At 44.4% G+C, this 23,472-nt stretch overlaps 3 protein-coding genes across 5 annotated transcripts; 1 reads left to right on the forward strand and 2 right to left on the reverse strand.

Moving 5' to 3' along the window:
- Positions 1 to 98: 98 nt before the first annotated feature.
- LOC130384009 (izumo sperm-egg fusion protein 1) lies at positions 99 to 10,062 on the reverse strand. The gene is made up of 10 exons (XM_056591973.1): positions 9,635 to 10,062; positions 5,055 to 5,276; positions 4,867 to 4,941; positions 4,499 to 4,582; positions 4,388 to 4,408; positions 3,800 to 3,889; positions 2,971 to 3,098; positions 2,669 to 2,819; positions 2,293 to 2,461; positions 99 to 1,882 (listed from the first exon to the last, which is right to left on the reverse strand). The coding sequence occupies exons 1-10, from the start codon at positions 9,708 to 9,710 to the stop codon at positions 1,822 to 1,824; spliced, it is 1,077 nt and encodes a 358-aa protein (XP_056447948.1). The 5' UTR covers positions 9,711 to 10,062; the 3' UTR covers positions 99 to 1,821.
- Positions 9,753 to 18,689, forward strand: LOC130384006 (myogenesis-regulating glycosidase-like). 3 transcript variants are annotated; one of them, XM_056591968.1, is made up of 7 exons: positions 9,753 to 10,213; positions 12,631 to 12,786; positions 12,871 to 13,292; positions 14,252 to 14,783; positions 14,944 to 15,748; positions 15,923 to 16,032; positions 16,352 to 18,689. In XM_056591968.1, exons 3-7 carry the CDS (start codon positions 13,015 to 13,017, stop codon positions 16,697 to 16,699), a joined length of 2,073 nt encoding a protein of 690 aa, XP_056447943.1. In that variant the 5' UTR covers positions 9,753 to 10,213; positions 12,631 to 12,786; positions 12,871 to 13,014; the 3' UTR covers positions 16,700 to 18,689. The 3 variants fall into 3 exon arrangements, with proteins under 3 accessions (XP_056447943.1, XP_056447945.1, XP_056447944.1); XM_056591970.1 differs by having other exon boundaries at positions 12,874 to 13,292; XM_056591969.1 differs by lacking the exon at positions 9,753 to 10,213 and adding an exon at positions 10,220 to 10,605.
- Positions 18,231 to 21,015, reverse strand: si:dkey-102g19.3 (uncharacterized protein LOC566752 homolog). Its single transcript, XM_056591989.1, has 3 exons — positions 20,667 to 21,015; positions 20,424 to 20,534; positions 18,231 to 20,205 (listed from the first exon to the last, which is right to left on the reverse strand). Exons 1-3 carry the CDS (start codon positions 20,713 to 20,715, stop codon positions 20,051 to 20,053), a joined length of 315 nt encoding a protein of 104 aa, XP_056447964.1. The 5' UTR covers positions 20,716 to 21,015; the 3' UTR covers positions 18,231 to 20,050.
- Positions 21,016 to 23,472: the final 2,457 nt, after the last annotated feature.

Below are 23,472 nucleotides of genomic sequence, written 5' to 3' on the forward strand. Positions count from 1 at the left end.
CACTGACGCCAACGTCACAAGCGGAAACACCATATTTGGGCAGCTCGGTACACCTATTAAGGGCAATGACATAAATCACATTTTCCCTAGGCCCTTGTGGTTCTCTTGGATTATCCTGTAACTGTGTTCTGTATTTAATAACTTTCTTTCACTATGATTGAACACCCTTAGTTTGTATATCTGGGGACGTGATTGGTAAAGGTAAAGTCTAAGTTGTAAGTAAAACACCATCCTATTACATAAGAGTAACAACTTCTTGGAACAATGTGACTTAACACTTGATAATAAATAATAAATAACATTTATATAGCACTTAATATGGTACTCTAAGACGCCTACTTAGAAGGCCTACTTTTGCTAATTGTGCAACATGCATCAAATATCCAACTGTTAAAAGGAACAATTATTCTTCTGTTAGTTTTCAGTTTCAGCACATAGAAACGTCACAGGAAATGTATGTTTGTGTGTTTGTATGTGTGTTTGTGTGTGTGTATACGTGCTTGCGTGTGTTTGCGTGTGTGTTGACTATCTTATCGAGTGAAATAGGTATTCATCTCTTTGTTTTTCTCTATTGACCTAGACCTTTGCAGACTAACATCTAACATAATGATAGTTAACTTGTTGGTGACGTTTCCTTGCCAGGACTCTTGTTTGCATATTGCTATGACAAGTGATGTATAACAAGCAGGTGTTTTTTCTTCTGTTTACCAAAAAGGAAATGGAAGCGTTACACCCTGCTATCACCACAACAACCCTTACACAACCACTCGCCTGTTCTTCATCCCTTCAATGAATCATGTCCCTTTCACCCTGGCACATTGCCTACGTTCAGCCCGCTACCCTCAAAAAACGAAATGTTTCAATTTTTGGAAAACTATATTCAAACACATGTATCATTTTGAGTTTTTTGGGTTAAAAAGTGATTGTCTTCATTATCAAAATTGGACTACGTGACAGAAATGCTTCACCTATTACAAAAAAAACGCTATTTTGGATCTGAATTTGCACTGCTTATCTACAACTATTCCAAAACAACACAACTAAACAAAGGAACCCAGAAGTAAATTCCTTTGGAAGTAACGAGCAAAATATGACTTGACTTGAGGTGAGAAGGTTGCACTTAACCAGCTATGAAACGAGGACGAAGATATTCATCCAGAACATTAAATCTAGAGAGAATGAATGTGAAAGATATATAAATTAAATGTGGTAGTGTTCATGTCAAAAAACATGAATTCATCCTCAGAAACAAATATCCCAACTAAACAACAATGGCAACAAACCAACAGGGATGGATTCATACTCACCGGCTCTGCTCTCACAGGGATTATTTGGGATTAAGCGGGCTGCTGGGGCTATTAATCCTAGAAAAAAAACATTAAACCTGGAGATTTATCCATCCAGATCTTCTTATCCAGGCCCACGTGGCCCTGGTCCTCTTGTCTCCAATCAGGAGGTCCCCGTGGCTCCTCAGGTTAACTGCGTCAGCCTAGTGTGTGTAATTATGTGTTAGTGATGTCAGCCCTCCCTCAGAGAACCTGCTCTCGGGTCCACATCTAGAATATATGCCGACAAAATAAATCAGTAACAGACGCTTCAACATGATCTAATGAAACTGTACTTTTATATTCCCTTAACCAACTGCCCACACTTGAGGAATAAAACAAACCCCTACCTAAAACAAACCGCTACTTGATATCATTTAGATAATAGCATCTGCTAAAGGACTGAATCGTAAATATCCCATGATAGGATTAAAGCCTTGACTGCAGAGAATGATAAGCGTTGGGTTGGAGTTTTATTTCGGGAGCTGAAACTTTGTTAATAAACTGACACCATTCTCCTTGCTCTTAGCTCCTTCATCTTCCTCTTCATTGTCAGTCTGTGGACAAAGTTCACAATGTTTATTTTTGCACAGAAGTAAATAAAAACTGATAACCGAAGCCACGTAGTGAACAATAATTAGTAAACAATTCGTTGTGTTGGTCCAGTTTTAAGGCAATGAACAATGACATATACCTGGCCTTGAATAAGTATATCAGAAATCAGAATACTAAAAGTCTGAACTAGTCTTTCTTTCTGATTCTTCTGTTTCACATCTCTCTCTCTCTCTCTCTCTCTCTCTCTCTCTCTCTCTCTCTCTCTCTCTCTCTCTCTCTCTCTCTCTCTCTCTCTCTCTCTCTCTCTCTCTCTCTCTCTCTCTCTCTCTCTCTCTCTCTCTCTCTCTCTCTCTCTCTCTCTCTCTCTCTCTCTCTCTCTCCCCCTCTTCAACCCTGTAGTTTGGTCTCTTACCCAAGGGCCACTATGAGGCCTATGCTGGCTACCAGGCTGAGGGCGGTCACCGTGGCAATGATAGACAGCAACTGGTATCTGGTAAGTGGAAGAGTCGATGAGGTGTATCTTGGAGGCAGGGTGGGCAACGTGATTAGCTGCATGGGAGTTTGGGTGGGCAGAGCTGTGACTTCAAAGAGGAAAAAATATATATATATCAGAACCAAAATACATTCCATATCATAAAACAACAACAATCTGTCCTCAATCTGGATTAGGGATCGTCTCCACAAGATACAGACAGCCAGAGAACATAGATACAGGAACCCTTTTAAAGTGGTGTGTGACCTAGGGATGCTTTGAACCTGCAACACATCCCCCCCACGCTGTACTTTACCAGTGAGGAAGAAGGTGACTGTGGAGAAGACAGTGGCCTTGCGGTCCTGCAGTGAACAGCGGTACGTCCCTTGTTCTTTCGCGTGCAGCTGATTCAGCACCACCGACGGCTCCTCGGTGACTACCAGGGTTTGGAAATCGCTCTCTTCCAGCTGACACAGGAGATTTCGCAGAGGGACTCAGTGATCCATGAAACTTACCCCAGCGGCTTTACGGTGAAAGAGTCCTTTGAGGATTGTTATATTTGAGCAAAAACCAAACCAAATCTTTCTTTCCGGAGGTGTGAGCGAAATGGGTTCTCACCTGTGTGGATCCAGGGGGGCCGGGGGCCCAGGTAAAGTGGTACTCTGGTGTTCCCTGAATCAGGCTGTGCCAGGGCAGGAAACAGTTCAACACAGCCTGGTCCCCTTCTTCAGCCTCCAAATGGTGCTCTAAAACAAAGATGATAGCATGTAGTTATATAATATATATAAATGTGAATTATGGATGCAAATAATGATAAATTATACACACTTAAACAGATCACCATTATCATTTCTCTCTCATCAAACAAACACAATAAATACGAATAAATACATAAGCATAAATATATATATATATATATATATATATATGTTTGTTCATAAACATATATGTATACATATATATCTATATGCATACATACATACATACACATACATATATATATTCACACATATACACACACACAGACAGACACACACACACACACACGCACGCACACACACACACACACACACATACACACACACACACAAACTTGGCTTGTGGTTTTTCTATGCCCGAGGGGGAGCCACAGGGAGAATGAGGGAGGAGTGCGGAAGGATGAGAGGGAGACCGACTGGGGGGGAGGGGATAGGGGAGGGGACGGACGGACGGAGCAACTCATTCATGGAACCAAGGATGAGTTTAATCATCTCTGTTAACCTTACACATGGACAGGCACAACAGTGTCTCATATGAGCAAACACATTGACAGACTCGTGACCGGATGTGAGTGTTGGTGTGTGTGTGTGTGTACACTGCAGAGTGCTACAGTCATATCACAAAGACATACAACTTCCCCGCCAACCCCAACTGACCAAGGCAGAGCAACAAGACACACATGACCTACCGCCACAGTCCAGCTGGTCTGGGGGCGAAGGACAATTGTATAACTTGTATTTGCAGGAGGAGCAGTCTATCACTCTTTGATACAGCTGCCCTGTAAAGCATGATGCCACACAGACACACAAACATGAACTCATGCACACACACAAACATTAATCGACACAAACACTCAGACACACACACAAACACTCACATGAACGCCCGCACATACATACACACACACACACAAACATTAATAGACAGAAACACTCAAACATACGCAAGCATGAAACCATAGACACACACACAAACACACACACACGCATGAACGCCCACACCCACACACACACACACACACACACACACACACACGCATGAACGCCCACACCCACACACACACACACACACACACACACACACACACACACACACACACACACACACACACACACACACACACACACACACACACACACACACACACATCAACACAAACACTCAGACACACAGACACACAGAAAAACACACACAGTAAACATGTGCTGCCTTTAGCTTCATTTGAACAGGGGATGGTAATGTTATGGAAGATGGAGAACTGAAATAAAGAACTTACCACACTTGTTAGGGCACAGTCCTAGATGGGAGATAAACACATCATCTCAAGTCAATTTTATACAGCTCTTCTTGTCCTTTCTACTGTCAGCGACCTCACCCAACAAATTACCTTCACGGATGAAAATAACCAAGTGCTTCTCTAAGATTTTCCGGCCCTTCTCCATGATTTGAATGGCGTCAATTGTCCCTGAACCTTGAAATTGCGGAGAGAATCATAATCGTAACTGTATAATTTATTTATAGATAAACTAGACAAGAACAGCACTAAAAGAAGAACAGCAAAACATAGTTCAAAGTGAAAGATGGAATATACTTTAATTTATTGATAAAGACAAAAAAGGATATGGGACACTTGTACACACATTGCCCTCAGGTTTGGATCCCCCCCCCCCCCCCCCCCCCCCTCGCTCACAAGGTGTATAATCCTCCTTTAATGAGCTAATCCAATGTTGAACACAAGCTGTCTCCTGATCTTACCTGGTTGCAGGGTCTTCTTGATGCGATTGAATTCACTGTGGTACTCAGTGCTTACTCTGTAAAAAGTGGTGGGATCTAGGAGCAATAGATTAGACTTTGAGCAGCACGGCAACATATTAGTATAAAGTATTATTCCTCTGAGTACACCTAACATCAAAGCAATTGTCTAACGTCATGTCTGTTCTCACCAATGACACCACGGTGTGCCTGGCTAGTCTGCCTGTAGGTGACATAGGCGTGGTCCCTGATCATCGTGAGGGCTATCTGCTTCTCCACGCTGGCAGCCGACAGGAGGAAGTCCTCGTGCAGGAGTCGGGTCTTGCGGTCACACTGCAGACAGGCCCTCCCAGCAGGCATGCGACACAGGGCCAACAGGCTAACCACCAAGAGCTGTGGCCTCATGAATGTCTCTGGAGGGAGGAAAGTTCATATTTTGCATTTAAATTTAGATGTATTGCATTTAGCAGATGTTTTTCTCACAAACTTTTATTTTTAAGTTAAAATGTTGCATTATCCTGCGAACCAATTCGTTTTACAAGGACCATCAGGTGTTTTTAAGTGAATTGTTAACCCTTTACAATAAGTGTGTATTAATTAACGAATAATTAACGTTTGTTTATGCGGTAATAAGCATTATTATATTTCATTAGCACAGGGGGAAGGTTTAGGGTTTGTGGGTTAGGGTTAACCTTAATCCCTCTCCTGGAACCGTCACCTTATCGTGGTGGAGAGGTTTGCGTCTCCCTGTGAACCTGAGAGCTGTGTTGTCTGGAGCCTTGTGCTCCTGTTAGGGTCTCTCATGGCAGAGTGGTCGCAGGTGAGGGGCCAGACAAAGAATGGTTCAAAAAACTCCAATGAAGAACGAAAAAAGAGGAGATGTGACCCGGCCCGGAGGAAGCCCGGGGCCCCCGTCTGGAGCCAGGCCCAGACGGAGGGCTCGATGGCGAGCGCCTGGTGGCCGGGTTTGCCACGGAGCCCGGTCGGGCACAGCCCGAACAAACTACGTGGCACCCCCCCTCTCTTCATCCCATGGGCCCACCACCTGTGGGAAGACCCGTTGGGGTCGGGTGCGCAGCCACATGGGTGGCAGCGAAGGTCAGGGGTCTCGACGGACCAGACCCGGGCGGCAGAAGCTGGCTCTGGGGACGTGGAACGTCACCTCGCTGTGGGGAAAGGAACCGGAGCTTGTGAGGGAGGTGGAGCGCTATCAGTTAGATCTGGTGGGGCTTACCTCCACGCACAGTCTCAGCTCTGGTACCGTACTCCTGGATAAGGGTTGGACTCTATTCTTCTCCGGAGTTGCCGAGGGCGTGAGGCGCCGGGCGGGTGTGGGGATACTCATAAATCCCCGGCTTAGCGCCGCGGTGTTGGAGTTTACCCCGGTAGACGAGAGGGTCGCCTCCCTGCGCCTAAGGGTTGTAGGGGGGAAAATTCTGACTGTTGTTTGTGCGTATGCACCAAACAGCAGCTCAGAGTACTCGGCCTTCTTGGAGACCCTGAATGGAGTCCTGTATGGGGCTCCAGTAGGGGACTCCGTAGTTCTGCTGGGAGACGCCCACGTGGGCAACGATGGAGACACCTGGAGAGGCGTGGTGGGGAGGAACGGCCTCCCTGATCTAAACCCGAGCGGTCGTTCGTTATTGGACTTCTGTGCTAGTCATGGATTATCCATAACAAACACCATGTTCGAACATAAGGGTGCTCATAAGTGTACCTGGTACCAGAGTACCCTAGGCCGAAGATCGATGATCGATTTCGTGATCGTGTCATCTGATCTGAGGCCGCATGTTTTGGACACTCGGGTAAAGAGAGGGGCGAACTGTCAACCGACCACCATCTGGTTGTGAGTTGGATCAGGGAATGGGGGAAATTTCCGGATAGACCTGGTAAGCCCAAACGAGTAGTGCGGGTGAACTGGGTAAGTCTGGAGGAGGCCCCCGTCCTAGGTATCTTCAACTCACACCTCCGGCGGAGCTTTCCTGGCATTCCTCTGGAGGTTGGGGGCATTGAGCCGGAGTGGGCGGTGTTCAAAGCCTCCATTGCTGAAGCTGCGGTGGCTAGCTGTGGCCTCAGGGTCTTAGGCTCCTCAAGGGGCGGTAACCCTCGGACACCGTGGTGGACACCGGTGGTCAGGGATGCCGTCCGACTGAAGAAGGAGGCCTTCCGGGATATGATATCCTGGAGGACTCCTGACTCGGTTGCAGGGTACCGACAGGCTCGAAGGGCTGCAGCGGCTGCCGTGTCGGAGGCTAAGCAGCGGGTGTGGGAGAAGTTCGGAGAGGCCATGGAGAAGGACTTTCGGTCGGCACCAAAGTGTTTCTGGAAGACTATCCGGCACCTCAGGAGGGGGAAACGGGGAACCATCCAAGCTGTGTACAGTAAGGATGGGACTCTGTTGACCTCAATCCTGAATCCGAATAACACGCCCTCTATGTTGGAGGCAGAGCTCGAGGTTGATGGTGTTTCGTCGTCAATTTCCCTGGTGGAGGTCACTGAGGTAGTCAAACATCTCCGCAGTGGCAAAGCCCCAGGGATTGATGAGATCCAGCCAGAAATGCTAAAGGCTCTGGGTGTCGAGGGGCTGTCATGGTTGACACGCCTATTCAACATCGCGTGGGAGTCGGGTACAGTGCCAAAGGAGTGGCAAACCGGGGTGGTGGTTCCCCTGTTCAAAAAGGGGGACCAGAGAGTGTGTGCCAATTACCGGGGTATCACACTTCTCAGCCTCCCTGGTAAAGTCTACTCCAAGGTGCTGGAAAGGAGGGTTCGGCCGATCGTCGAACCTCAGATTGAAGAGGAACAATGCGGTTTTCGCCCTGGACGTGGAACTACGGACCAGCTCTTCACTCTCGCAAGGATCCTGGAGGGGGCCTGGGAGTATGCCCATCCGGTCTACATGTGTTTTGTGGATCTGGAGAAGGCGTAGGACCGGGTCCCCCGGGAGAAACTGTGGGAGGTGCTGCGGGAGTATGGGGTAAGGGGGTCTATCCTCAGGGCCATCCAATCTTTGTACTCCCAAAGCGAGAGCTGTGTTCGTGTTCTCGGCAGCCAGTCAGTTTCATTCTCAGTGGGTGCTGGTCTCCGCCAGGGCTGCGCCTTGTCACCAATCCTGTTTGTGATATACATGGACAGGATATCGAGGCGTAGTCGTGGTGGGGAGGGGTTGCAGTTCGGTGGTCTGAGGATCTCGTCACTGCTTTTTGCAGATGATGTGGTCCTCATTGGATCATCGGCCTGTGACCTTCAGCACTCACTGGATCGGCTGGCGGCCGAGTGTGAAGCGGCTGGGATGAGGATCAGCACCGCTAAATCTGAGGCCATGACTCTTAGCAGGAAACCGGTGGATTGCTTACTCCGGGTAGGAAATGAGTCCTTAGCCCAAGTGAAGGAGTTCAAGTACCTCGGGGTCTTGTTCGCGAGTGAGGGTACTATGGAGCGTGAGATTGGCCGGAGAATCGGAGCAGCGGGGGCGGTATTGCGTTCGCTTTACCGCACCGTTGTAACGAAAAGAGAGCTGAGCCGCAAGGCAAAGCTCTCGATCTACCGGTCGATCTTCGTTCCTATCCTCACCTATGGTCATGAGGGCTGGGTGATGACCGAAAGGACGAGATCGCGGGTACAAGCGGCCGAGATGAGTTTTCTCAGAAGGGTGGCTGGCGTCTCCCTTAGGGATAGGGTGAGAAGCTCAGCCATCCGTGAGGAACTCGGATTAGAGCCGCTGCTCCTTTACTTAGAAAGGAGTCAGCTGAGGTGGTTCGGCCATCTGGTAAGGATGCCCACTGGGCGCCTTCCTTGGGAGGTGTTTCAGGCACGTCCAGTGGGGAGGAGACCTCGGGGAAGACCCAGGACTAGGTGGAGAGATTATATCTCAACACTGGCCTGGGAACGCCTCGGGATCCCCCCGTCAGAGCTGGTCAATGTGGCCCGGGAAAGGGAAGTCTGGGGCCCCCTGCTTGAGCTGCTCCCCCGCGACCCGACCCCGGAGAAGCGGATGACGATGAGGATGAGGATGAGGTTAACCTTAATCCTTACCCTTATTAAATAATATACAAATGAATGCCTACGTTACCATGAACACATTAGTAAACATGAACACCATTAGTAAACAATTACTAGACAATAAGTTCACTTTTAATTAACTTAGCTAATGCTTATAACAGCATTGAATTATGTAAATTAATGGTTTGTTAATGGTTAATTAATGTACCATTATTGTAAAGTGTTACCTCTGTTTTAAAGCCTCCTTCTTATAAAACAAAGAATAATTTTGGAGAACAACACTAACTATTTTGAATAAGAAAATGTATAATGACACAGTAATTCATAATTATTTCCAAAGACTTGTTTGCAGATACTCAGGCAGACTGATAGCAAGTAGCTCGTCTCTGCCACCTAGCGGGAGATCATACGTATCGTGTTTACAACCACATAAAATAAACAATCAAAAAACTTACTTTTGCCAAGATTAAATGTTCCGTAAAAACAATTGACCAAATTGATTCAAAGATATGTTTGCCAAGATTAGTTTAAACGTAAACAAGGAAACGAACTACAACGTCTTTTGCTATTTGATTTCGAGGGTAACGTTTCCTTGACACAAATGTTCAAAGAAGAAGTCCAATGAGAACGAAACAATAGTCATGCATTTCAGTAAGTGTGGCAAAAGATTGAAAATCAGGTTAAAATGTAGGTTAAAATCAGACCGTATGAAAGGTTGGCGTGAACGGCCGTTAAACTACATTTCCAATAGTTCCACACATACGCATACTTATGTTGTGTTCCTGATTCCTCGAACCCCCGACTTCCGAGTCGAAATCGAAGATCTCCCAGCTTTCTTGTGGCATATCTCGAAGGCACGCCCCCTTTTTGTCTTCATCTTTCGAATATCTGATAGTAGACCGAGAGCAGTGATGACGCTCTCAAAAAAATGGCTGCGCCCGTGAAGAGATTTTTATTTTTTGTATTTGTACCACGTAGGTCATTTGAATGACGATTTTAAATTCTCTTACAAACTTGATTGCATTGCTAATTTATTCCGGTCACCAATTTATACATTGCATGGTCTTGCTGTGCGTGCAATACAATGTAAAGTTGTGTTGTTTTTTTTCGGGCTGGTTTGCTAAAGAGGCTATTGTAGCTAACAATAAACAACGACTGCAACTCGGAAGGCTGGCGTCCGAGGATTCAGGAACACACCATTAGCTGTGTTCCTGAATCCCTGACAAAGGGGCAGGCCAATCCCCTGGAAGTGTTTAGTGTAGGCGGGATCAAGGACAATTTATTTTAGATGCGCACTGTCTTATGCGCAGAACTTTGTTGTCCTCTTGAATCTCACGAAAACAGCAAGGTGAGTTTGGTTTCTCTTTTTGACATAGCGCCTTGTCATGCTTGTTAGTGAACATTTATTTCAAACGAGTTAGTCAACTATTAGTGAGTATAAATGTGGATGATAGGACTTTGTTCTCGGTAACAATGTGTACCATATAGTGACTGATTACACTGTACTGTAGCCGATGCAGCTGTTCGACAGAACTACCACAAACAGGTTTTGTCACTCACTACATTTTATGTGTTGACATTTTTATTTTACAGTCTACTAAATGTACAATATGCGCATCATGCGTCGTCTAACCGATCAATGGACTGTAACTATCCATTTTAATCAAAGTTTCAAGTAGCGGGACAACGTTGTTTGGACCTCACGACGCTGCTGGCAGTGATTTTGAATAACGTTAATCGGTAAGGAAACGCGACACTGAGATGACAAAGGATCACTGGTCTTCCTCCCACGAGTCCCACCACGACCGATCTGTACTCCTGCAATGGTCACAGTGGACTCAAAGCTGCTGCATTGCTGTAACGTTATGCTACCATTCGTAGGGTTACCTTAACGACACTGTTTATTTGCAAAAGGTCTTAATGCAAATGTTAGTTGCCATTGCGATATACACGTGGAATTTTTAAACCCAGCAGAAGGTTGGGTTAATGATATACCACATCTAGGTATATCATCTGTATCAGCGGTAAATACTTGTCATTGGCGTGTGGACAGTCGGCCTGGAAAGGGTATTGGTATGTTGATATAAATTATTGCTATGACACCATTTGTGTTATATTGGTAGGGATAATTCTCATGTACAGACATACCTTAAAGTTGGGCACAAATCAAATACAATATTTGGTTTGTAAAAGCAATACTTTCCCCCCTTTTTATATTTATATTGTTTATGGTAATCCCACTCAAACAGAAGTAACATGGTTAGATGTTTGTTTGTTGAAAACGGTAATAAAGTTACATTTGTGCATGTTTCTAAGAAATGTGTATAACTGTGATAAAGTTGCAGACATCCGAGGGAATAACTGAATGGTGTGATGTTGGCACAACAACCCTGACCTCAATGAACGATGATGAGTATTCAAAATTTAAATAAAGCATTGATTATTGATAATAAAGAAGAAGAAAAAAAGAGGTGCTACATTGCATAATGTTTCAGACACCCAAATGCTCCCACTGCGGCTATAAGCTCGCCTGAATACAGATGTGCAACATTACCGCAGAGCCTGTACTTTATCTTTCAACCGGTGCACTTATCGAACGGGTGACAGTTGAAAAATATTGTTTACTTTTCAAGGGTGCCCTGGTGGTTTCATGGAAACGGACTCACTGCATGTAAAGCACTGTACTTAGAGTGAGATGGTGTGCGCACCCGCTTATTTGGTGGAAGTCGGTTCACCTGATGACTGATAATTAAGGATATTGGCGATTACTGCTCATCACTATCTTATACTTTAGAGGCACCTACTCAGCTCAAAGTCTGGAAATTATGACCAACGTTTTGATGTGGGTCTATATCTTATAATATAGAGGCACTTACTGAACTCAAAGGACGGAAATTATGACAGGGCTATTGACTAGGGCTGGGTATTGCCAGGTACCTCACAATTCAATTTGATTCTTTTGGTCTTCATTCGATTCGATTACGATTCAATATTGATCCAATTGCTTCGATATCGATTCAATAATACATGCCGATGACAAAAATAGTAATATTATTTAGAATCAACCATTTCATAACGAATTAACCATTTCATTGTGCTTTAACTAGCAAAAAGGGAATACACCATTGTATAGTATTGTTCCTGAGCTAAACTTGCAGCATAAAAGTAATAATCATAACATGGACAAATGTAAAAGAGCATACATAGGCATACTCGCTTCTAGATTACAATGACTGAGTATGCTTTTTCTTTTTTTGGAAATAATCGATTTAAAAAATAAATCGGAATCGAGAACTAATAAATTGCAGTGCTTTGATGAATCGACATTTTTACCTAGCCCTACTTTTGACATTGGTCTATATCAGGTATTATAAAACAGTTTTAAAAACCCTACACTGGTCAGTATTTATGTTTTGAATTTTACAACATTCACACACACACTGAAACACAAGCAATATACTTTGTATATATTTTTCCATGACCCACATGTCTTCTCATTGAAGGACATGGCAATAAGTTATTGATAACTGTTGTGTGTGCTGTGTTATTTTATGTATATTTTTTGTTAAAAACAGTAGTCTGTCCTACTACTGTAGATGTGAATCCATGGAATTGGGTCTACGTACCCACAAGGGACAGTATTCTATCTTCGATATATATTTAGTGTGCTTGATGAGGGATGTCCTGTTTCTGTCTCTTTCACTTTTCTTCCTCGTATCTGTCAGTTTAACCGAACCCTTGTTCCTGTCTGGGGTTCCCTTGTAGATGGCAACCCGGGACGCCGGCCCTGTGTGTCCCCTCCGATCCGGACGCTCGCCTACTCCCTCCTAGTCACCTCCTTGGCCTGTCTACTTTGCACTTCTATGACCGCAGAAACCTCTAGGAATAGATCAACAAAACAAATAAAGAAGAGCAATGGAGGTTAGGAAACTCAACTCACAATATGGCAGATGAATCCAAACAACGTATCTCAGCCTCACTTGTGTTCTTGTTCTTTTGTTCCAGAAGAGCAGAATCCAAAGATCTCCAGATAGACCTCTACTGTCTCAGTCAAAATTATAACAACTGCTACCCTCTCCCACCAAACAACCAAACCCCTTTCAAAGCATCCGCCCCTAACGCCTAAGTGCGCAAGAGAGAGCCACAAGGATGTACCAGATAGTACCAGGGGGTCAGGGGGACCAGAACACCAGTGAAAGGATCACCGGCTCCCCACTGAAGAAGAAGCTTGGTCGGGATGGCCGGCCCCTGGTGGTGGCTGGTGTGCTCGGCTGTGTGTTGGTGCTGGCTGCCATCGTCTCGTGGTGCTACTACACCGCATCGCTCCGTCAAGCCCAGCTGTTGAAGACCGAGCTGCTGAACCTCAACAAGGACGGCTTCGCCATCCGTAACCAGGCTGGGTCGATCATCTTCAGCATGGCCTTTAAGTGAGTGCAGTGCCGGAGCCTGACACGGAGGCTTTTTTATAGAATGATTATAATTATTTTGGGCTCCCACGTGACTTTCATGCCACCCTCACTTCCAGTAAACCAAAGTATAATATGAGACTCAATATAAAATATCTAAAAGGTATCCAACAGAAGGCCTACCTAGGAATTGCATGGATTAGAGAGTGTGATGGTGGCTTCCCCTCAAGTGATGCCTCTCACTGCTCAGGGATGTCATGGGTGGAGGGTTTGACTGATCAAGGTTTGTGGCTATAGATGCCACACATCCTACAAAAAATTAGAATGACTCGCACAGAAAGGACTTTCAGTTTGTGCACAATGTGTATGCTAATCATATTTGCTAATTACTACTGGCTACAGAAACACTAAATACTTCTCACGCTAATCAAGTAGAATATGTGCAATGTCGCTATCCAATACCAGTCCTTTAGCTTCTTTCAGTGCTCTCTATCCGCATATTCAATATCAATATACAATATCAAAAAATAATAATTTATCAAACTGTATCCCAGACGAAGAACACAATTATTTGCTTTTACTTGAACACTGGTAGCTGTCGCCTTTTTGTTTTTGAAAGAATGTACACCAAAAAGGGTCAGGACTTCAGGCAAAGCCGACTCAAAATTTTGGTGTGGCAGTCTCACAGCTCGCTCTGTGATGCTTTCAGGATATTATTAGGCAGCTTGATGCTAGACAAGGATATGATGACCCCCTAAGGGAAGAAGGGTTTTTGCACGTGGTTCCATGTATGGAGTGTTCCGAACACTGTCACTCTATGTACAATACATCTTCCATTTACTTCATAACATCAAGAACATTAGGGGACTATGGGAATAAATAAATATAAACATTACCCTGCTGAACTTGTTCACATTGAATGCATTGTTCCGTTAAGCATTGCAATAATAACAGACTTTGTTCTCTGAACCTCCCTTTAGATCTGGCACTCTCGACTTGGACTCCTGCTCCAAGCAGGGCAGCGTTCTGAGCTGTTCTCGTTCCGATTCTGGCAATCTCAATTTCTTTGTGCAGACTGTCGGGTTCAAGGACACGGTGATGTGTTACCGCGTTCGCTGGGAGGAGCTAGAACACGAGCGCTCGGTGGAACACGCCATGGCCTACAACGACTCCCACTGGTACGGAGGGGCAGAGTCGGCGACACAACATTGGCCTATCAGCATCCAGGGTGAGGAGGAGCCACTCCCCTTCATCACCAGTGACATCTACAATAATCGGAATGCCTTTGGGGGAATCCTGGAACGCTATTGGCTCTCATCAAACGCAACCGCTATAAAGATAAACGATTCGGTTCCGTTTCACTTGGGCTGGTCGGAGAAGGACAGGACCCTCCGGTTCCAAGCCCGTTACGAGGACTCTCCTTACAGACCGCCGAAAGGACAACGGGCCCTGCCTGAACTCAGCTACAGAGTTTGCGTCGGCTCTGATGTCACGTCTATTCACAAATATATGGTGCGTTCATCACAGGCGGACAGCGGGCATCATTTTTAAGTACTTTTTAAATTCAAGCTTGTTAAATCTATCGTCTTACTTTCATTCATTGTATACTTGCTTACTTTACGGGTTTTTGTATTTGTTTTTTTATTGTTCACCTTTCCAATTATCTGTTTAGGTGCGGCGGTATTTCCCCAAGCCCATCCAGGTGCCGGCCTCGGACGTGTTCCAGCACCCCGTGTGGTCGACCTGGGCCCTCTACAAGACGGCCGTCACCCAGGAGAAGCTGCTGCAGTACGCCTCCAACATCACCCGGCACGGCTTCACCTGCTCCCACCTGGAGCTGGACGACCGCTACACCGCCGACTACGGGGAGTTCGACTTCGACCCGCAGAAGTTCCCCAACGCCAGCGGCATGTTCGAGCGGCTGGCGGCCAGCGGCTTCCAGGTGTCGCTGTGGACCCACCCCTTTGTCAACTACGACTCCATCAACTTCGCCGTGGGCGTGGAAAGGGGCTACTTCGTTCGGGAGCCCAGCGGCGAGCTGCCGGCGCTGGTGAAGTGGTGGAACGGCATCGGCGGGATCCTGGACTTCACCAACCCGGACGCCCGCGACTGGTACGCCGCCCAGCTGCACACGCTCAAGAGCCGCTACGGTGTGACCTCCTTCAAGTTTGACGCCGGGGAGACCAGCTACCTGCCGCGCCAGTTCAGCACCCTGGGGCCGCTGACGGACCCCTCGGTCTTCACCCGCCGCTACACGGAGATGGCGCTGCCCTTCCACCAGCGGGCGGAGCTGCGGGTGGGCTACCAGAGTCAGAACATCTCCTGCTTCTTCAGGATCATCGACCGGGACTCGGTGTGGGGGTACGAGCTGGGCCTCAAGTCCATCATCCCCACCGTGTTGACCATCGGTATCCTGGGCTACCAGTTTGTCTTGCCTGACATGATAGGAGGCAACGCCTACCCTAACCGCACCACAGGTGTGTAGTGCGGCTGAAACAAAGTTGACCTGTGTGTGTGTGGGTGTGGGTGTGGGTGTGTCTGTGGGTGTGTCTGTGGGTGTGGGCGTGGGTGAGTGTGTTAACATGCATAGTTTGCATACACACACATAAATCAAATTTTTTATAATAAAATGTATTTGGTTGTGATGACAGGTGATGGACATGGTCTGCCAGACAGGGAGCTATATATCCGGTGGCTAGAGCTGTCTGCTTTCATGCCCGCCATGCAGTTCTCCATTCCCCCCTGGGCCTATGATGATGAGGTGAGGAGAAACCATTGAAAGTGTTTTTTTTTCTAAATGCATTTCTGGCTAGTGGGGAAGTAATTTCAGATGTACTAGTGTACTGCAATGGTACATGTCTGGAACAACTTAAATGTATTCATTGCTACACACAACATTTGGCAGGCCAGATAAGGTTTAGCATTAATTCTCACAGGAATTTGATTGTGTTTGTGTTGTCTGTGTATATCATTCCTCCGACATTTTCTGTTGCCCGTGGTCCCAACAATGTCCTTGTCAAGAATGACCGTGTGTTGTACTGTGCGTTTAATAAATAAAACACTCACTTTGTCATAAACAGGTAGTAGAGATTGCACGAAAGTTCACGGATTTCCACAAGAACCTTGTGGCACCGAGGGTTCTGGAGCTGGCCGGCGAGGTTCTGAACACGGGAGACCCCATCATACGGCCCCTGTGGTGGATCGCCAACGATGACGAGGCTGCCTACAAGATTGACTCCCAGTTCCTGATAGGAGACGACCTGATGGTGGCGCCAGTGTTGGAGCCGGGCAAGCAGGAAAGGGACATTTACCTGCCAGCTGGAAGGTGGAAGAGCCGCAAGGGGGAATACTTTGATAAAGGACCCATGTATCTCACTGATTACCCAGTGGACCTGGATGAGATTGCCTACTTCACATGGGTACATTAAAGGCACGGTTAGACAAGAGGGAACACAAAAGCACACATATACGCAATACTGAACAGACAGGAAGGGGGAAGGATAGTTGAAACGTTAAAAAAGGCGAAACAACAGTTTATAACCTTGTAATGACTCACTCCATTGCTGCTCTCAACCTACTCCCGCCCACAAACTGCTTCCCCGGCGGTGATTGCAATGCTCTGCCCAAAGTTCTGGTCGGATTCAGTGATTTAATCTTCCAGCCATCATCATGTGCCTTCCACAGCCTTCAATAACACTTTACTGAGATTGTACCATGTTGACCACTGTCTGCCTGCTTAGCAGCCAACCAAGTCCTGCCCTCCCCTTCAGCCTTTAGAGAAGTATGGCTGGGGTCGACCTAAGATGCGTTTTCTTGTTGGGTTTATGTATAATTTCATATGGTTGATTTAATGCTGCATTGCTTCATATTTTACCAATTTGTTTTTATTAATCAGCTGCTTTGCAAAGGCACGGGAGAAAACAAAACAGTGTTGTATGAAATAGACGAGTTAGGATGTTAAAAGATCGACAGAAATTTGTGGGCTTTCTATTAGGAGAATATATTTTTGCTTTACTTCCAACTTCCATCCAAGAGCGAAACGGGGCAAGAGCTCAATATAACATATCCGAATTGGTTAATAAATAATGTTTGCATATCGCAAACTTGATATCTGTCTGAAGAGGTTAATTTATTTTAATAAATCATTCGCTCTGTATTCATTATTATTATCAGGCTTTCTATTTGGTGTTTACAAAATCTGCTTTGAATCATGCTTATGTTTAAATCAATGCTCAGAGGAAATGTAAAAGACAACAATGTATTGTTATCCATCCTTAATAGGAGTAAGTAAGTATGTATGCCTTGTACATCAAGGATGGGTGTGTTTGAAAGCTGACTTGAAAGCTACACTGAATATCACACTTCTGTAATTTATGAGATTAGTTTCATTTTGGATGTCAATTTTTTTTTTATTCCAAACCGTATTACATTTATGAAATGGAATGTTATTTCATGTGCACATTGCTTGGCTTTATGTATTTGTAATCAAACAATGTAACTATGTCTAACTTTTGCCAAAGTTAGCTATGTGGGCTTGGAAAATGGCTTGTTTGACTTTGATTTTCAGTTCCTCATCCATATTTTATAGGCGTTTGTTTAACAAATTAAACAATGACTTGTTTTGCCTCGTATATAAATAAGGGGATTTCAGGATTTTCCTCCACCATGATTGTACTAACCTCCATGTGCCATAGAATAAATATATTGCCTGGGTTGAACCCAGCCTTTATCTTTTTTTGTTTCTCAGAGCGCAAACCTGCATGGTCGCTCATACATACAAAACTCACTTTTTTGGGGGGGTGATCCAACCACTATTCAATTGCCTTGTCAAACAGGAACGGAATCACATTTGCTAGGGTAATTAATCTGAATTGTGCTACACGTATATAACTCATTGTTTATCAATTGGTAGGCCTATCTATTTATCAACCCTAAAAATTTAACTCACAATTTCCTCAAACGTTTATTTTCAAATGGATTAATTTGTGAGGCCGATCAGGTAAGCATATCAAGCATTCTATACAGTATGCTAGTTACACATGTGTCAGTAGTATGAAATGTTTCAGAGAAAAAGATGAACAGGAAAAGCAAGACAAAAAAATGAACCAAATAGCAAAACAGTTCATGTACAGAACAAGCTCATGAATTTGATACTATTATATAATGGATATAATATGGACACATAAGACAATCAATATTCGGTATTTGTTATGGATTTATTGTACAAATTCCCTGAAAAGATGCACGTTCCAGGATGAATTGAGAAGCTCCCGTAAGGGCTGAGATGGCAGAGGACAGCTGATTTGGAACGGAACAACAGCTGTTCGCTTTCACGGGGAAAAACTAAAGAACTTCAACCTACTTAGGCCTACTAATTAACGTTCAAAAGCTATTAATTATTCAACAAAATATGCAGATACTGTCAAAATCGGTTCCAGGGAGTATATAAGGATTATTAATGTTGTTTTTGATGGTGTTTTTTTCTGGAACGAGTATTCGAATATTCGCTCGTAAAAACCAACGAGTATTCGAAGCCTGAAAAATGGCATTCGGGCCAGCCCTAATGGTAATTAAACATTTAAACAGAGAGAGACTGAGAGCTGTTGAGGAAGAGCTTTGTGTGTGTCTTCCTACCATTCCTGCCAGGATATCCATTTTGTGTTAATCGAAACAGGCCCAGGTTTCACACTAAGTGAGTATAAATAAATGTAGAAACTATATTATTAACTATATGTGTTGGAGCTATGAAGTTCTTAGATTTAATTGTAAAACATGTATTTAGTTTGTTTGCTTAATATAAAATAATATGACTTGTTTATTTTCTCGTTTGTATTATAAATTAGTTAATTGAGTTTGTTTATGCTTTTGTTTTGAAGTTATTACTATAGCCTATTTATAGATGTGGCGGACATAGGTAAGACAGGCACTGAGAAGGGTCATGGTTTTTTACCAGCTGTACGAGAGAGACAAAGGAGTGAGGCTGCTGGTTCACACTGTTGCACATTTGTTTTGTTTGCTTGGAAGATCGGAAAATAAACCTGCAGAAATCTAAATTCACGACTGGACAGTTGACTCTTTCCCCTGCACTGCGTAAGATTCGTCCCCCCTGGTGCCACAGTGGCTATTTTGATTAGGCTACGTTGCTTTGTTTGATTTCTTAATTTTCAAGTTAGTGTTTTATTGAGGACAAATCGCCACTACAATATGCATTATATGTAGGCCTACTGTGTTAGAGTGTCATTTTTGTGTGCCCAAGGATTTTGTAAATGTAAAAAGTGTGCCGCTGCTCAAAAAAGGTTGAAAATCACTGGCTTACACTAATGATTCAATGCAGTTTGATATTTGTTTGAAATAACGAACCTCATCATCACTCCAATGACTCGATGAGGTATATTGGATGTCATGACACAGCTTCTTGGCACATACTGCCCACCGTAGTTTTTGAAGAAGCGAGCACTATTAGTTTGAATGCAATATACAATTGTACCACTAGATGGGAGTAATTTTTACACAGTGTCCCTTTAAAAAAACAACTAAATTGGAACAATTAACACGTTATTAGGAAGTTGTTGAGGAATTGCAGTAAAGAATATTCTTAGGCACTTCGTAGAAATTCCTCTTCAGAAATGTAGAAACATCCTTACTATACCGACAGTGTTATGTTCCTCTTTATTATGACAAATGTAATTATTGTAGGCCTACGTCGCTTTGGATAAAGCGTCTGCTAAATGCCCTAAATGTAATCTAAACGCAAACTCCATGAACAGGATTTCAGGAGATCAGAGGAAATACAGTGCAGCAGTAGACAACAGCAGGAGAATGAAGCTTGATCTGCTGGCATTCCCAAGGTTACACAAATCGCCTTCGCAGCAAGCTGCGACTGGTCCCTGGGCACACGCAACACTCAGTTGACATCCCTTAATGAAGCCTCCCCCTGCAAAAAATTAAGCATATATTAAGCATTATTCTTATTTTTTTTAATATTCTTATTTCTTATTCCAACAAAGCTTGGCCATTTCAATATCCGTTTGGTAATACACTAATGTTACAACTTATAATCTTAAGAACAAAAATCAGATACAGTGTGTATTATAAATACTTAGAGGGACGTCTCAGACATTTTTTTTTTTCCAAAGCAAAAGGAAAAGTTACCAAGGCCAGTCAGATCCAGGCTGTAACAGCGATCCATGGTGGGACATTCTTCGGTCTTAAGGCAGGAAAGGGGGTCTTCGGTGATACACGAGTAGCATTTTATTCCCCCAGCTACACAGAAACACATTGTCAATGCATCCCCGTAGAGGCAGGGTGAAAGCTCCCCCCCCCCCACTAAACGGATTAAGCCAATAACATAAAAGTGAGGTGTTCAAAAAAGGTGTTCAAAAAAGGTGTTCTTACCGGTTGATATTGTCAAAGAAAGAACGAAGAGAATGCAAACGTAGCCCATCGTGGAAGCAGGAGATAACTGATAGCGCTAGTGGAAGACTTTTAACCAAGGTGTGGTAAACGCCCTGTATATATTCCTTTGAAAACGAAACTTAAAAAAAGGGATTGGTCTACCTGATACTAAAAAGAAAGAAGTCCCTATATGCACAGCCTTTTGATTTTCAGGTGCTGGTGATGTGCAGTCAAATGCTTTATCAAGTCAAAGAAGGATAAGATCATGAAATTAAAGTATGAAATGTTCCAAAGTTTTAGACAAAGAGGGTATGATGAAACGCTTATTGACCACTTATCCTACACCTACGATAGTACGGGGAGTTGCCCTAATGTGGGACACTTTTTGCAATTTATATTTATGTGCGATATTACCAAACTAAGCCACTACATTTGACCCACACCGGAAACCATTCTGAAATCCCCACGATGTTGGCTACTGAAAACAGAAAAAAAAAATCAGGTATCATACTCAGAGAAGAAATTTCACGTATATTAGTGCTCCATGTGCAAAATTGCTCAAGAAAATGCGTTTGCTCTAATCTGGGACATCGTGTGCCCTAATCTGGGACAGTCAATAATAGAAATAAAAAAGACAATATCACCTTAATTTAAATGTATCTGCTCATGAATAATGTACATACCCATGCTTTGTGATACCAATTACTACAATGCATTCATATATATATATAAATTAATTATGCGTGCGTGTGGGTGATGTGTGAGTGACTAAAAGCCGGTGGACCTGTGTGAAGTTGGCCCCCCGTCTCATTCAAAATATTAAAATAACACTGCTGTTCGTTTGTGCTAGGTTTGTGCTGGTTTGTGCCGTAAAAATTATCGTTTGTGCTGGTAAGGATTTTGAGTAATTCAAAATTGCATTTTCTGGCATGTTACGTCACCCAGCCCCCCGTTCACGCCCAAATCTCATCAAAATAGTCCCAATCGTTAGTGCTACGTTTGTGCTGGTTTGTGCCGTCAAAATAAATATTTGTGCAACTATAGTTTAAAAGGTATTCCAGTTTGATTTTTCTCAGGTGACGTCACTCAGCCCCCCCTCCAACTTCAAATCGCGTCAAAATTGTCTCTATGTTTAGTGCTACGTTAGTGCTGGTTTGTGCTGTTAAAAGAAATATTTTTGATACTTTACTTTTTAAGTAATTAATAAAACTTTATTTTCCCTTCTTGTTATGTAAACAGTCCACTTGTTATGCAACCATCACCCCTAGAACGGGGTCCTATGTTCCCCGCTCGGGGAACATAGGACCCTTTTAAAAAAAAAGGTCCTATGTTCCCCGTTTTTCCCAAAAAGAGTCCTATGTTCCCCTGTAGCCATACATACCGGGGAGCATAGGACCCTTTTTGGGAAAAGCGGGGAACATAGGACCCTTTTCTGGGAAAAGGGTCCTATGTTCCCCGCTTTTCCCAAAAAGGGTCCTATGCTCCCTATGCTAGGACCCTTTTCTGGGAAAAGGGTCCTATGCACCCCGCAATCTATCAACCTTAAAAAATATTTAAACTTTGACGCGACATTTGCGTGATGACAGCCAATCGGCGTTCAACAGCCTGGCCACTGAGTGACATGTGTAACGTAACAGCCAATCAGCGTGCAACGGGCCAACTCAGTGCAGTGCAGTCCGGGGTGAACTGCAGCATGGAGGAGAAGAAGAGCAGTGGACTACTGTTAAACATGTAATGAGATATCTGAAAGGCACAAGTGAAAAAGAAATGTGCTTCACAAAAAGTCCCAATGAAAAACTGCAGCTACACGCCTACAGTGATACAGATTGGCGGTCACCTTTACGACAACTTCATCTCAGGCATGATGTCTTCTGTTCCAATGCACACTCACACACGTGTCACTAACGCGCGCGTGTGTGTGTGTGTGTGTGTGTGTGTGTGTGTGTGTGTGTGTGTGTGTGTGTGTGTGTGTGTGTGTGTGTGTGTGTGTGTGTGTGTGTCCTGTAGAAGAGAGGAAGGGAGCTTCTGGAGGAAGACACCCCCACTCTGCTCACCAGCCGTTCAGCTCGTCGCCCGCGGCCAACCACTGAGAGGAGCCAGGGTAACCACGCGCTACCAGTCTGTGACCCTAACACAACCAGGACTAGCAAACTGTCCGGCCCAACCACAGCCTGATAAGATCAAGCTATTTCATTATGCTCTCAGCAGTCCTCAGAAATAGCAGTGCAGCCAGTGTGGTATCCTGCTGTTGTGGACAGACGACAAGCTGTTCAAGCTGTTGACAAAACAACCATGGGCTTGCTCATATTGTATGCACACAACAATTCAGAAAAAAGGTGTCGTGATTAATAGCAGAATCATCCGGGACAGTGAACCATAGCCAAGGCCTTGAAGATTATTTGTGAAGATTATCAACCGACAAGGAATTTAAACATTATCAGGAAAAAAAAAATTGAGTTCATGGGCCAGAATTGAAATAATGTAGTTATTTAGCGAAATGATAAAACTACAATCGTTCAATGAGTTAAAGTAGCACAGAAAACAAAAACCTCTTGTTAGGGTTAATAGGTTACAAAGTGTAATCAATACAATATACATGTTACATCTGAATGGACTTCTGGAGTCAGTTAAATTCACAAATCAGATTACCCCCCGGAATAGGGCCGCTGCTGGCCGTTTTGGTTCCCTACGCGAGCGGGGGGGGGGGGGGGGGGTGGGAGGGGGGGGTTGTGGGGGAAGAGGAGAGGAGAGCCCCTTTTTCTATATTAGGTAAAACCATATAGGCACCGTGTCAAGCCCTGGATCA

Source organism: Gadus chalcogrammus, chromosome 6 (genome assembly GCF_026213295.1).
Source record: "Gadus chalcogrammus isolate NIFS_2021 chromosome 6, NIFS_Gcha_1.0, whole genome shotgun sequence".
In the NCBI taxonomy this organism is placed as follows: domain Eukaryota; kingdom Metazoa; phylum Chordata; class Actinopteri; order Gadiformes; family Gadidae; genus Gadus; species Gadus chalcogrammus.

Bases quoted from the DNA above. Each gene is read 5' to 3' on its own strand.
- LOC130384006 (XM_056591968.1), top strand. From the start codon at position 13,015: ATGTACCAGATAGTACCAGGGGGTCAGGGGGACCAGAACACCAGTGAA. The intron at 13,293-14,251 runs GTGAGTGCAGTG...ACCTCCCTTTAG, and splicing joins ATCTTCAGCATGGCCTTTAA to ATCTGGCACTCTCGACTTGG. The intron at 16,033-16,351 runs GTGAGGAGAAAC...TGTCATAAACAG, and splicing joins CCTGGGCCTATGATGATGAG to GTAGTAGAGATTGCACGAAA.
- si:dkey-102g19.3 (XM_056591989.1), bottom strand. From the start codon at position 20,715: ATGGGCTACGTTTGCATTCTCTTCGTTCTTTCTTTGACAATATCAACC. The intron at 20,535-20,666 runs GTAAGAACACCT...GTTTCTGTGTAG, and splicing joins TTCTTTGACAATATCAACCG to CTGGGGGAATAAAATGCTAC. The intron at 20,206-20,423 runs GTAACTTTTCCT...AATTTTTTGCAG, and splicing joins CCTGGATCTGACTGGCCTTG to GGGGAGGCTTCATTAAGGGA.
- LOC130384009 (XM_056591973.1), bottom strand. From the start codon at position 9,710: ATGCCACAAGAAAGCTGGGAGATCTTCGATTTCGACTCGGAAGTCGGG. The intron at 5,277-9,634 runs GTATGCGTATGT...TCCTCCCTCCAG, and splicing joins GAATCAGGAACACAACATAA to AGACATTCATGAGGCCACAG. The intron at 2,820-2,970 runs GTGAGAACCCAT...CTCCTGTGTCAG, and splicing joins GCCCCCCTGGATCCACACAG to CTGGAAGAGAGCGATTTCCA.